Source organism: Sphaeramia orbicularis, chromosome 17 (genome assembly GCF_902148855.1).
Source record: "Sphaeramia orbicularis chromosome 17, fSphaOr1.1, whole genome shotgun sequence".
Classification (NCBI taxonomy): domain Eukaryota; kingdom Metazoa; phylum Chordata; class Actinopteri; order Kurtiformes; family Apogonidae; genus Sphaeramia; species Sphaeramia orbicularis.
The window spans coordinates 13,820,853-13,835,663 of record NC_043973.1 but is presented as its reverse complement, the minus strand read 5'-3'; the positions used below and the strand labels follow the sequence as shown (position 1 = coordinate 13,835,663).

The following is a 14,811-nucleotide window of genomic DNA, read 5'->3' as shown; positions in this document are numbered from 1 at the left end:
TTTATACTTATACACACACTGAAATAATGTAAGTTGTATTTTGAAATAAAACAAAAAACAAAACAAAAAAAAACAAATAAAATAATACGCACAATGTACTTTTTGTTGGCAGAAACATTCAAATATTAACATGTAAACATCAAACATGCAAATGTGCATTAAAGATGGCACCTTATGGCCATTGTTTGACCATTTTCCATATCAAGTTTGACTTGTTTTAGTTTCTTTTTCACAGAACGATAGATAGAACAATAGATAGAACGACAGATAGAACGATAGATAGAACGATAGAACAATAGATAGAACGATGAATAGAACGATAGAACGATAGATAGAACGACAGAATGATAGAACGATAGATAGAACGATAGAACGATAGAACGATAGAACGATAGATAGATAGATAGATAGATAGATAGATAGATAGATAGATAGATAGATAGATAGATAGATAGATAGATAGATAGATAGATAGATTTTATTTTGTAGTGCAGCAGCAGCATGATAAACTGTAAAAATAGAACACAAGAGCAAAAGCACTATACATAATATATTTGAAATATAAAAGAGATCTAGTAGAAAATCTGGACAATCATACAGTAAGGTGCAAAAATAAACTATAATGTGCAAAGTAAAATGTAAGATGGAGGTGTATACATATCAATAAAGTGCATAGTGGAAATAAGTTTATGACCAGGTTTAAACGTCAGGCAGAGGTGAGTTTATTGTAACGCAGTAGTTCCCAACCTTTTTTGGCTTGTGATCCCATTTTAAAATCACAAATTTCTGCCGACCCCAGACATTCAAAACAGATTTTTTTTTTTTTTTTGCTAAAATTAATTTGTTTTTGATCATGTAATATATACTATACTATGTTGCAAATAAATGTTAATTTTAGACACATTTAGTCTATATAATGTACATCATTATGGACGGAGGCAGAAAAGCCAGGTGTAGATTACTGCACAGAGGGAGAATTTTATTTTCCTTGGTCAGGATATGTAGTCAGTCCAGCTTGGATTTACAAGGCTGACCATTAATACTGAACAAACAATAACTCAAACTATGAATTCTCATTTTAGTATGGGTGTTTCCTGTAGGCCTTTGACACCTGGAGCTGGTGTATGAAACTTAAGGATTTTACCAGTAACTAAGAACGAGTATTGATATAAAAATATAGTCATTTCAATGAGTCCTGAGGAGTTTTAGTGTATTTTTTAAATAAGTTTTAGAAGTTACAGGAAGGGTTAAAAGTTAGATAACAAAGCCTGATAAGGAATGATTCAACTTCCTGTTTGAAAGAATTACAGAAAAGAAAAAAAAGAGAGGTAAAAAAAGAGGAAAGAAAAAGATCTACTACTGGATTGCATATTCAGGAAGTAAATATTCTAGTTTTGAGACTTTACCATGAGTTACATGTAGTGTGGAGCGGAACTGTTTTGTTGATTATTTCCACACATCGGTAAAAACATGCATTAGTTTAACCCACTGAATGCACTTTTAAGGTGGATTTAAGGTGGAATGTCTCACTTTTTCGCGCAGTTCCCGTTCACAGTCCAAGTCCTTTTGTAAAGCCAGAGCCCGGTCCTCTGCATCATCCGCCTGCTGCTGCAGAGCCTGGATCCTCTTCTTCCAAAATTCCAATCAATATTTGTTGAGTTATAATGAAAAATGTGTCGTAAAGGGGATTTTCAATGTTAAATTGAAATGTTCACAGAGCCCACATTCCACAGTGGATGTGGACAATTTTGTGCCAGATACAAGATCTTGTTATAAGCTATGGGTGTATCAAATTGGAGGTGAATCGGAGTCGTTTTGAATTTTTTGTGAATTTTCGAAAATTGCTCTATGATGAGAGATAGGAAAATTTGAGATTTTGTGACCTTGGTGTGACCTTGAACTTTGGCCTACTTGGCCCAAAATTTAATGGGTTTGTCCCAGGGCCTAGGCCAGTGGTTCCCAACCTTTTTTGACTCAGGACCCCATTTTAACATCACATATTTCTGGCGACCCCAGACATTCAAAACAGAGACTTTTTTTTTTTTTTGCTAAAATTTGTTTGTTTTTGATCATTTAACAGTTTGCTATACCATGTTGCAAATAAACGTTCGTTTTAGAAAACATTTAGGCTATATAATATGGACGGAGGCAGAAAAGCCAGGTGTAGATTACTGCACAAAATGAGAATTTTATTTTCCTTGGTCAGGATATGTACAGTCAGTCCAGCTTGGGTTTAAAAGGCTGACAATTAATACTGAACAAACAAGAACTCAAACTATGAATTATGAAAGAGCTGCAGCATCTGAAACCGACCACAATGAACATTTGAAAGATAAACAGTACCACTGTGCTTCAGTTTCAGCTTCAGAGTTTGTCACCCCACATGGGGTCCCGACCCCAAGGTTTAAAAACACTGGCCTAGGCCTATCTGTGGGTAAAATTTGGTAAAGATGGTTGTAATAGTTTTCCCGTAAAGTTGCAAACAAACAAACAAACACACAAACACACAAAGCAAAGTGATCACAATACCTCCTGGTGGAGGTAAAAATCCAAAACTATTATAACCTTGGTGGAGAGAAGTTATGGGTACCCAGATAGCAATTACCTTTGGGCCGGATCTGCATTAAAGCCTTTACATCCGTTTATAGCTCACATCCGTTTTCTGACTTTGGACCAAATCTGCATCGGATCCGTCTTTCAGCTCTCTCTAGCAGTTCCGGAATTGTGCTGTCTTACGGATTTGGCCCAGAACAGTCTCCCATCACACAACCAAGGCTGATTTTCAAAGTAGTAATACTGATCTGGACCAGAATCGTAATATGAATCTGGGCCAACATGATTCTTGTGTATATTCTAGATGTGATTGAACCAGAGCTGGACCATTTCTGTAGAAGATCCGTTTCGCGGAGCAGTACCTGTTTTGGCCCGATGTGCATTTGGACACCGGGCCAGATCTGCCAAACGGTTTCGGGCTGAATTGGGGTGCGATTCTGTTCCAGATCCGTCCCAGTATCTCTTTGCCATCTGGGTAAATATCATTTTGCTCTAGTTTAATGCTTGTGGATGTTAGATAACTTAAAAGGAATTTTATTCACGTCAAAATCACATTTCAATAAGAAGTTAATACCGCCAACTTTATTGAATAAAAAAACAAAATAAAACACAGGGATCTGATACAAACACACCCGGTGAGGAGGAGGAGGAGGAGCAAGAGGAGGAGGAGGAGGGGCTGAAGGAATGTGTCACCACCCAATGTCTGCAGGTCATGAATGCAACCAAATCAATTTACATTCCAAGGCAGTGTAGGTCAACAGCCTTTACTGAATGGGATTATGAGGACCCCAGCCCAGCCCCCCCCCCCCCACACACACACACACACACACACATTAAAGTAAAAGTCCAATAACCCTTCCTAAACCCACAGTGTGTTCACTTTCTTTCAGACTGATGACTCAGCCTGTTCTCTTCTGTCTTTTTACTCCACCTATTCACAGCTGAAAAATGCGGCCAAAGCTACACCTTCCATTTGCCATATAAGTCCACAAAGACAAAAACCCAGACCCCCCCCCCCCACACACACACACACACACACACACTGCTATTACACACCTCTTGTTCGAACACAGCCGTGCCTTCCCCTGTGACGTCATCTCAGACTCAGGATTGGAGGATCGCAGCATAAATTTCCTGAAAACTCCCACAGACTTTTCCCCTTCTGTTCCCTCCCCGACACTGCACGTCCCTTATTTCCTGCCTCAGTTTTCTCCGGAGCCTGGAAGTGTTTGACGCATATTCATAAGTTTTACACGGCGGTAGGAGCGGTTATCAAACTCAGCTTTAAACCGAAAAGACAGAAAACAAAAAGTTGGAAAAAAAAAATGGAGGCGGTGAAGAAGAGGATCCAGGCTCTGCAGCAGCAGGCGGATGATGCAGAGGACCGGGCTCTGGCTTTACAAAAGGACCTGGACTGTGAACGGGAACTGCGCGAAAAAGTGAGACATTCCACCTTAAATCCACCTTAAAAGTGCATTTAATGGGTTAAACTAATGCGTGTTTTTACCAATGTGTGAAAATAATCAACAAAACAGTTCCGCTCCACATTACATGTAACTCATGGTAAAGTCTCAAAACTAGAATATTTACTTCCTGAATATGCAATCCAGTAGTAGATCTTTTTTCCTCTTTTTTTGTACTTTTCTTTTCTCTTTTTTTTTTTTCTTTTCTGTAGTTCTTTCAAACAGGAAGTTGAATCATTCCTTATCAGGCTTTGTTATCTAACTTTTAACCCTTCCTGTAACTTATAAAACTTATTAAAAAAAATACACTAAAACTCCTCAGGACTCATTGAAATGACTATATTTTTATATCAATACTCATTCTTAGTCACTGGTAAAATCCTTAAGTTTCATACACCAGCTCCAGGTGTTGAAGGCCTACAGGAAACACCCATACTAACATGTTGCAGCTCTTTCATAATTCATAGTTTGAGTTATTGTTTGTTCAGTATTAATTGTCAGCCTTGTAAATCCAAGCAGGACTGACTGTACATATCCTGACTAAGAAAAATAAAATTCTCACTTTGTGCAGTAATCTACACCTGGCTTTTCTGCCTCCGTCCATAATAATGTACATTATATAGAATAAATTAACGTTTATTTGCAACATAGTATAGCAAACTATTACATGATTAAAAACAAATTAATTTTAGCAAAAAAAAAGTCTCTGTTTTGAATGTCTGGGGTCAGCAGAAATTTGTGATTTTAAAATGGGGTCACGAGCCAAAAAAGGTTGGGAACTCCTGCTTTACAATAAACTCACCTCTGCCTGATGTTTAAACCTGGTCATAAACCTATTTCCACTATGTACTTTAACCTAACTTTTAACCCTTCCTGTAACTTCTAAAACTTATTAAAAAAAACAAACACTAAAACTCCTCAGGACTCATTGAAATGACTATATTTTTTATATCAATACTTATTCTTAGTTACTGGTAAAATTCTTAAGTTTCATACACCAGCTCCAGGTGTTGAAGGCCTACAGGAAACACCCATACTAAAATGAGAATTCATAGTTTGAGTTCTTGTTTGTTCAGTATTAATTGTCAGCCTTATAAATACAAGCTGTACATATCCTGACTAAGAAAAATAAAATTCTCATTTTGTGCAGTAATCTACACCTGGCTTTTCTGCCTCCGTCCATAATAATATACATTTTAAAGCCTAAATGTCATCTAAAATTAACGTTAATTGGCAACATAGTATAGCAAACTATTATTACATGATCAAAAACAAAAAAAATCTCCATTTTGAATGTCTGGGGTCAGCAGAAATTTGTGATTTTTAAGATGGGGTCACAAGCCAAAAAAGGTTGGGAACTACTGCGTTACAATAAACTCACCTCTGCCTGATGTTTAAACCTGGTCATAAACTTATTTCCACTATGCACTTTAACCTAACTTTTAACCCTTCCTGTAACTTCTAAAAAATACACTAAAACTCCTTAGGACTCATTGAAATGACTATATTTTTATATCAATACTCATTCTCAGTCACTGGTAAAATCCTTAAATTTCATACACCAGCTCCAGGTGATCAAGGCCTACAGGAAACACCCATACTTCTGGGGTTATAGTGGTCTTATCTGGTCATTTCATTGATTTCCTTTGTCAGCTGCTTTTTTCTTGTTGCCATGATAGTAATACTCTACTTCCTGTACTGCAGTATTGTTCAGAGGGTGTAGTAACACAGTCTGTTCCAAAAAGTGGGTTTGTATCATATGTATAATGAATTCAGTCATATTGTGTTTCTAAATTAGTCACTTCTTGTATAAAAATGACTAAATACTATGACTTAACACCATGTCATTTCACTTAACAAGAGTGTTTTTCAACCTCAGGGTCAGGACCCCATGTAGGGTCGCCTGGAATTCGAAAGGGGGTCGCCTGAAATTTCTAGAAATTGATATAAATAAAAATAAAATTACTAACAAAAAAATATATGGTGAGTTGACAGAGACAATCCCAATACATAAAAGACATGACAAACTGTGAGTCTGAAACTGAAGCACTGTGGTTCTGTTTATCTGTCAAATGTTCGCTGTGGTCAGTTTCAGATGCTGCAGCTCTTTCATAATTCATAGTTTGAGTTCTTGTTTGTTCAGTATTAATTGTCAGCCTTGTAAATCCAAGCTGGACTGACTGTACATATCCTGACCAAGGAAAATCAAATTCTCACTTTGTGCAGTAATCTACACCTGGCTTTTCTGCCTCCGTCCATAATAATATACATTATATAGCCTAAATGTCATCTAAAATTAACGTTAATTGGCAACATAGTATAGCAAACTATTACATGATCAAAAACAAATTAGTTTTAGCAAAAAAAAGTCTCCATTTTGAATGTCTGGGGTTGCCAGAAAATGGGGTCACAAGCCAAAAAAGGTTGGGAACTACTGCTTTACAATAAACTCACCTCTGCCTGATGTTTAAACCTGGTCATAAGCTTATCTCCACTATGCACTGTAACCTAACTTTTGACCCTTCCCTGTAACTTCTAAAACGCATTAAAAAAATACACTAAAGCTCCTCAGGACTCATTGAAATGACCATGTTTTTATATCAATACTCATTCTTAGTCACTGGTAAAATCCTTAAGTTTCATACACCAGCTCCAGGTGATCAAGGCCTACAGGAAACACCCATACTTCAGAGGTTATAGTGGTCTTATCTGGTCATGTCATTGATTTCCTTTGTCAGTTGTTCTTTTCTTGTTGCTGTGATGGGAATACTCTACTTCCTGTACTGCAGTGTTGTTCAGAGGGTGTAGTAACAGTCAGTTCCAACACTGCTCTTACACAGACACAGGTTTTGAAGTGTTCTACAAGTCAGGACACCTATGGGAATAGTTTACTTCAGCTTCCACGGCTGCAGAAAATTACTGGAAGTTGCTGCAATAGCTCCAGGTTCGCCCATTAGGCAACTCGTTTCATGGAAATAAAAATGCCATCTTTATTTGAATTGTGAATTTTAGAGTAAAATGCATTTTATTATTACTCTTTTAACCTGGTAAAGTGCTAAAGGTTAAATAAACATGTCAATTTTCTCCTGCTGTAAAAGGAAATTAACTTTTTGAGAAGTTACGAGTTCCCACAGGTGTCCCACCTTATCATTGACTTTAAAAACTCTCCGTCTGCTGAAACGCTGTGTTGGAACAGACGGTGTTGCTACACCCTCTGTAGAATTATTGCACAATACATAATTTGATAATATTGCACTTCAGGAAGTAGAGGGTAATGTAGCAGGGAGAAAAGGGTAATAAACAAATGAGCAGAAACTGGAGAAAGTGTTCTTAAACTTTAGACTGGTAGTATTCAGGTTTCTAAATAAATCGCATATACAACATTACTGTATCATGAGCATGGTAATTCTAATGCTTAGGCTTTAGATTCAGTTTTGTTTTTACTTGTTTACCACCCCCTTTACTGTTGAATCTTGGTTATATTGCAAATGAGGTCTCTATCTCCATATATTGTATGATCTGATATGTGTTGAGAACTGGAATCATCCCTCATCATCTGTGAGCAGACATCTATGATCTCATTCCCACAGGATCCAGGATGTGAAGAAGCTGACCCCCTAACATACTAGTGCACAGTACAAAGTCAAACCAGCTGTGTTGCTTCGGGGTTAGAACACTTGTGTCAGACAGTGACTCTATGTTTATTGATGACCTTCTCGTCAAAGTGTGCGGTCAAGCAGCAAAGTTCAGAACACATCATGTCTGTAAAGTTGGTATTTATTATAGGACATATAACTTAAAGAGGCAAGAGGGAAAACAAAAGTATTCCCAGAGAGTAGCATGATGTGCTCCACACAGTAAAATGACGTTATGAAATAACTGATATTACAAGCATGGAAAGACAGGAGGATATGCGCTTAACCCCTAAGAATATCTGAAACACTTGCTTACATCCACTCCAAACTGCACAGAGAGCCAACGACAAAAGGGACTTTGTTTTCAATATGGAGTTTTGTCTGGCTGACCTCTAACCTTTGACCTCTCTGTGTCTGTAGGCCGAGGGAGATGTGGCGTCGCTGAACCGCAGGATCCAGCTGGTGGAGGAGGAGTTGGACCGCGCTCAGGAGAGACTGGCCACAGCTCTGCAGAAACTGGAGGAGGCCGAGAAGGCTGCGGACGAGAGCGAAAGGTGACTGAGGGCCTCACCAGTCTGATTTTTTTAATGTTACATTCAGCGACACAGCAAACTAGAAAGAACTGTCTCTGTACTTAGTGTCATACCTTTATTTATTACATTTCCCAGATTCCTGAAGCAGGTAACACATGCTGTTGGCTTAAATTTGCACTGTTTACAGCATGGGTGTCAAACTCATTTTAGTTCAGGGGCCACATTAAACCAAATTTGATCTGAAGTGGGCCCGGACCAGTGAAAAAAATAACATAATAACATATAAATAATGTCAACTCCAAACTTTCCTCGATGTTTTAGAGCAAAAAAGTGAAATTATGGAATGACAATGTTTACATTTACCAACTATCCTTTAAGACAATGTGAATGACATGAACAAACGGAAGTTTCTTAAGAAAACTAAGTAAATTTTAACAATATTATGTCTCAGTTTATCATTTACACATGGAGATTACAACATACAGGTCACAGTGGATCTACAAATACACAAAACATCTAATAACAGGCAGAATATTGTTAAAATTACACTTCAGACATTTCAAAATCTTCATATTTGTTGAGGTTATTTGTGTTTTTGTGAAAAGTTAGTTTTAGTGTAAATACAGTAAAATGACATGCAAATGTTTACATTTACAAAGGGAAAAATGTTGAGTTGTGAGTATTTGTAGGTTATTATGGTGCTATTTTACTGATCTGATCCACTGGAGATTAAATTGGTCTGCTTGTGGTCCCTGAACTAAAATGATTACTATCTTCAGGGTAATTTTTGAATTTCACAAATTAATCCAAGGGGCCAGACTGACCCTTTGGCGGGCCGGATTTGGCCCCCGGGCCACATGTTTGACACCTGTGGTTTACTGCAAGAATACAAATATATATCATACATTGTTAGATTGAAATCACCCACTCTTGAAGTGTCTGGTTATGAGAAGAAAAAGGAGCCTCATGGGATTTGTAGTTTATTATCGACAGGTGCAGAATTACTCAGGTTGTCTTAGATTACTTTATCTTTGGACATTCTGATGCCTAGCTGTGTCATAAATCCTTCTCTCTCCTTCATTATTCAATGTGACATCAGCCACAATAAACTCAAAGTGCTCATCCAGTCCAAAGTTGAGGTGATTTTGGTCTTTCTAGGTAGATGTTGTGAAACTGATTTGTGTCAGTTCTGTCAGTTTCTCTCCTTGACCATTGAATTTCCCCGTTGTGAGATCAATAAAGTCTAATCTAATTTAATTAAATTTAATCTAATCAAAATAATCATCTCTCTGATCAATTTGTGACAGTTTTCCGGGGTGTATACGGCAGCTGCCTGGCATGTTACGGGGTGTGTGTGTGTGTGTGTGTGTATTTGGTGAAACTTAACCAAGTTGTCACAAATTTGTTTTCAAGAAGTTATTTGATGATGTAAAAATGGTAACTGACAACTTACATGCTAAATGGCAATCCAGAATCCATAAGAAGTGAGGCCAGAAACCAGTCAGGTGGGTGGGAGATAACATGTCTCTGTCATGTTCTCATGTCTCCATTGTGTCCCGATGGCATCAAGTAAACAGCAGAAAACAGGGAATAAGGTTCATGTTCTTCCACAGTGGGAGGACATGACATCACAGTGTCTTTATATACCGTCAATGGTATGAAGACATATGATAGTTGATTCCTGTTTTTCCATTACAAGTATTTTTAGTCTGCAAACGGTGCAAATAATACAAAGGAAATAAATATGAGTGGTTGTACAAGGGCCGGAGGTTTGTGCAGTATATTAATAAACCCAAAGCTAAAGGTTTTGTTTATGTTTTTCTTCAGAGGCATGAAGGTGATTGAGAACAGAGCCATGAAAGACGAGGAGAAAATGGAGATTCAGGAGATGCAACTCAAAGAAGCTAAACACATCGCTGAGGAGGCAGACCGCAAATATGAGGAGGTGAGATCACATACTGTATAAACTATGGGAGACAAACCAGAGAGATTTTTAAATTAACTTTTTTCTATTTTTATGAATATGTCAGGTGGCTCGTAAACTGGTAATCCTGGAGGGTGAGCTGGAGAGAGCAGAGGAGAGGGCAGAAATAGCAGAACTGTAAGCACAAATAAACTCAAACATTAAGAGGAACTGATACCAAATGTCACAGTAAAGTACAAAAAACTAAAATGTATTTGTGTGTTCATTCAGTAAGTGTGGTGACCTGGAAGAAGAGCTGAAGAACGTTACCAACAATCTCAAGTCTCTAGAGGCTCAGTCGGATAAGGCAAGTGTTTTTTCTCCGTCTGAGTTCTGTAATGACCTTTAAAGTACAAAAAATAAGGTAGATATTAAACTTATTCTGAACATCGCAAACAAAAGTATATCAAAATAAGGTTTTGTCATTAGTGTAATGTTATGTTACTTTCCCAAATATAAGTTTTTTTGTGGCAATTATGAAATATATCAGCAAATATTAAGATAGATATATATTTTGTAAGATTCTAAGTTTTTAGATTTTAAAGGGTTTTTTTGTTTTACTCCTTCATGACAGTATCAGGACTATTTAAGTCTGTTGTTAAAATCACATAATGGTGCTAAATAATGTGTTATGTTGAATAACTCATGAACCGTACATTGCATATACACAGACTTTCCGCCTACAGTAGTCTAGTAAATAGCCATACTGCACTTCAGTGACTTCAACTGATTTAATGTTTTTGATCATTTAGTGTCACTGTTTTGAAGATTGACTTCTAAATGAGCACCTCTAAATGACATGACAATTTACACACTTTACAAATATGAGTTATTAATTTTAATATACAAAATTTGGGTTGTCTACAACTGTAGCAGGTAATGTAAAACAAATAAACACTATGGATACAGTTGATTAGATGATTAGATGAAACTTTATTGATCCCACAACAGGGGAAATCCACTGGTTAAGGCAGCAACTGAATAAAGTGCAAGAAAAATGTGCATGCATAAAGATAGTGCAAAAGACAAACAATATAAAAATACTAATAATAGTAGAAACTAATGAAACTCTATTGGCAATGAACATATTTACATAACAGTAGACAGACAGAAACACAACAGGGTTACCATACTTTCCAGACTATCGGCCGCACCTCACTATAACCCGCACCCACCTCGTCTCCAACGTCTCACCATCAATTCATTGATGCCAAGCTTACGTGCAGCAGCTCCATTTCCTTCTTCAACAGCCAGATTGATCATTAGCCTGGAAAACATAAATTAGCCACATCATTTTTGAGCCGCGGGTTCACAGCATGTGGAAAAAAGTAGTGGCTTATAGATCGGAAATTACGGTACACTGTATGGCACAGAATGGCACAACATATTGGTCAAATGGGGACAATATAATACATGTTTAGTGATAAAAGACTGTAAATTTGTATCACAAATCCACTTTGTTTTAAATGTGTGTGATAATGCTACTTTCTGCCCACAGTAATTTATAGTTATTTCTGGAATATAATGAAAAGTCATATAAAGTTAGTTATAGTACTGAAATAGGAAGTCCCATTTTTTTGACATTTTAATTCAAACTGTCAAATCAAGTTAGCCTTTGTTAGCAACCTAACATTAGCATTATCCAGAGCGCCATATTTAACTGACATTAGGTAAAAGCAGCCAACATTATCTCGCACTAGATTAGCCACTTGTATTTACTTTATGTGAAATAATTTGAAGTTCATATTTCATTAAAGGGGTCATATTTTGCTAAACCCACTTTTATTAGTCTTTGGTTCATTTATTTGTGTATTTGGACCTTAATAGTTCAAAAAGTTTGAATTTGAACCCTCCAGGTGCTGCAAAGCTATCTTTATATTCATTCCGGCAAAAATCAAGCAGATTTCTACAACCCGTTTTAATTCCTTGTTAATTTGTTACGTTTTATAACTTGTTACGTCACGAAATTTGCACATATAAGGTCAAGACTTCTGACGAACGTTTCTCCAAATACGCCATAATTGTTTGTCAGCAGCGGCAGTTGTGGTCCATACTGAAAATATGTCCAAACTTTGAGCCGATTACCTAAAATCTTCAGTTGTTGGTTGTAGTAACGAACACAAGTGGCTGAACAGGACAGAGAAGCATGGTCAACAACCTGGGGGGGGGGGTGGAGTGTGAAGTGGCTCATGTGCATTTAAAGGGCCAGCGCTCAAAACGACCTTTCTGGTGTCATTACTCAGAAATATTGTTAAAGCTGGACCTGTGGAGTTGAATTAATGAAGAATCAGACCCAAGGAGAGCATTTACAGTTTATGTAGACCACAGGGAAATGTTTGAAAATGCATAATTACGTTTAAAAAAGCAAAATATCACTCGTTTAAGTAAAATCATTTTGCTTAAATCCAGGACACATTTTATTTTGAAGTAGCGGTGACAGGACACAGCTGTTTTTCTTGTGTAGTTTAATTGTTTTTTCAGCGTGGATCAGGCAGGGACAGGGCCATAGCATTTGTCACTTGGATTAAAAACGCTAACCACAGAATAGTGACAGGTAAAGAAACTGGTATATTAATAACTTGCTGTGACACTGTGAAAAATAACAAATGTCTTAAAAGATCGTTGGGTAAACTCTGTAATAATTGTCATGGGGTTCTTTATAAATGCGTAGTGTGGTTTTTGGATTTGAATTCTGTGGAGGTGTGTGGAACCCCTTGCAATTTCATGCAATTCTATTTGTTTTGTTTTGGCAAAGGCGTTAACATTCTCCATTATCTCTACAGTACTCTGAGAAAGAAGACAAATACGAGGAGGACATTAAAGTCCTGAATGACAGACTTAAGGAGGTAGGTGTATGTGTGCTCAGGTACACACTCTGAGGGAACACCTGCGCAGATCATTAATACGTTTATCGTCTTTTCAAAGGCGGAAACCCGTGCAGAATTTGCAGAGAGGTCGGTTGCTAAGCTGGAAAAGACCATAGACGACTTAGAAGGTACACTTTCATTTTCATTTTAGCTCTCTCTCTATTTGTTTCTTTACTCATCTTTATCCTCAGTGTAAACTTTCTGATTTCTCTTTCTTCCCACTCTGCCTGGTTTTCCTCTGGGTTCTGCGTTTTCCCTCTGATCCTTCTGAAATCCTGCTTTCCTCCTGCCCTTTGACCTGCAGATGAACTGTACACTCAGAAGCTGAGATATAAGGCTATCAGTGAGGAGCTGGATCAGTCTCTCAACGATATGAACACCTTATAAATGTTGCATTCAGCTCCTAATGTCTTCAGTGTCCCCGTTTCTCCTCTCTTGATCGGAAGCACTTTGTTCATTTCTCCCCTTTGCACCTGCTGTTCCTTGTTCCTTTTCCAATACACCAAAGCTTAATAAAGACGTCTCTATTTTACTTTGTCTTCCGTCTTTTCAGTTGAACTTGCTTCTCCTTTATTCTATTGGGCACCTTACACTACAGCTTCGGTACTTATAACATAAAAACCTTATGTCTTCTTCTTTTTTATACTCCAAAAATAAGACTTCACATGATTTTTCCACTACTATTTTTTTATTGCAGAGAACCTATCACAAGCAAAAGAGGAAAACCTAGGAATGCACCAAGTCCTGGACCAAACACTGCAGGAGCTCAGTTCCTTGTAAAATGCCAAGAAGAACATCAAGTGATTAAACAAAAAAAATATTTTGTAAAAGATATTTTCTACATGCCATCCATTCCCTGTAACTTCACTATAAACACATGTACCCCTTTTTATATATTTATGGTTGTTTTGTTTCTTTTCCTTTTTTTAAAAAAAAAAAAACAATGGTTTTGGGTCCATATATATTCAGTTTCGGTGCTAGAATTGTTTTTTTTTTTTTTTTTGTTTTTTAGACCAAATCTTGTAGCACTAATAAAACTGATGTCGACAATTAAAAAGCATTATTTTGTAAAAGATCACATGGATGACGTTTGTGTTTTGGTGACTGTGTGTGTGTGTGTGTGTGTCATCTTTGCGCAACTCTGGTTACAGTATGTTTCTCAGAGATAATTTCACCACACAATTACAAAGTAAGATACGGGAAGAACTCATTTGACATTTTACATGTACTAACATGCATTCTGTTCTCAGAGTTTTTTGCTAAGAGGCTGAATTGCTCAAACATGTAAATAGAAAAAGAATTCCTCCAATCTTCTGGATTGAAACGGTAATGTCTGATCATTTTCAGCTTGGAACAGCTGGGAAATGACTTCCTTTTTTTTTTTTTTTTTTTAAATGTTTGTTGAATATATGTTAAGAAATTATGACACTAATGGAAACAATTTTACACTATAACAGACGCCACAGAAAATCTACTGTGCAGCTGAAATGATAGTTTGGGTTGAATGTTTGCTGGCTGCAATCTTTGACTTATTTTGTGTAGAATGATGTCTGCAGAGTTTTAACACTTAATGGGTTTTCATGCATTTGAGAGGGCTCCTCAGAAACCAGAAATTTGGGGCAGACCTACCAGAAGACTTCAGTCACAGAACCCAATTATCATCTAAGTTTTACAAGTGTAACGTGGAAACCTGAAGCAATCAGTGCAGAAGGATCAAAAATGGAGAAAGCAGATAAACTTTAGGAATAGAGAATATTCCTCTAAATCACAGGTGTCACACATAAAGCACACAGACCA

General features: G+C 37.1%; 1 protein-coding gene across 4 annotated transcripts in view; it reads left to right on the top strand.

The window, feature by feature from the left end:
* Positions 1–14,089, top strand: part of LOC115436586 (tropomyosin alpha-1 chain-like) — a 30,392-nt gene extending 16,303 nt beyond the window's left edge. Inside the window, exons 1-8 of one of the 4 annotated variants that reach the window (XM_030159475.1) lie at positions 3,714–3,992; positions 8,072–8,205; positions 10,012–10,129; positions 10,215–10,285; positions 10,379–10,454; positions 12,931–12,993; positions 13,073–13,142; positions 13,712–14,089. In XM_030159475.1, the coding sequence (XP_030015335.1) occupies positions 3,879–3,992; positions 8,072–8,205; positions 10,012–10,129; positions 10,215–10,285; positions 10,379–10,454; positions 12,931–12,993; positions 13,073–13,142; positions 13,712–13,794 (729 nt within the window). In that variant the 5' untranslated portion in view covers positions 3,714–3,878 and the 3' untranslated portion in view covers positions 13,795–14,089. Of the gene's footprint in view, positions 1–3,713; positions 3,993–8,071; positions 8,206–10,011; positions 10,130–10,214; positions 10,286–10,378; positions 10,455–12,930; positions 12,994–13,072; positions 13,143–13,318; positions 13,547–13,711 lie in introns of those variants that run through there. The other 3 variants (XM_030159472.1, XM_030159473.1, XM_030159474.1) reach the window with 3 other exon arrangements.
* Positions 14,090–14,811: the final 722 nt, after the last annotated feature.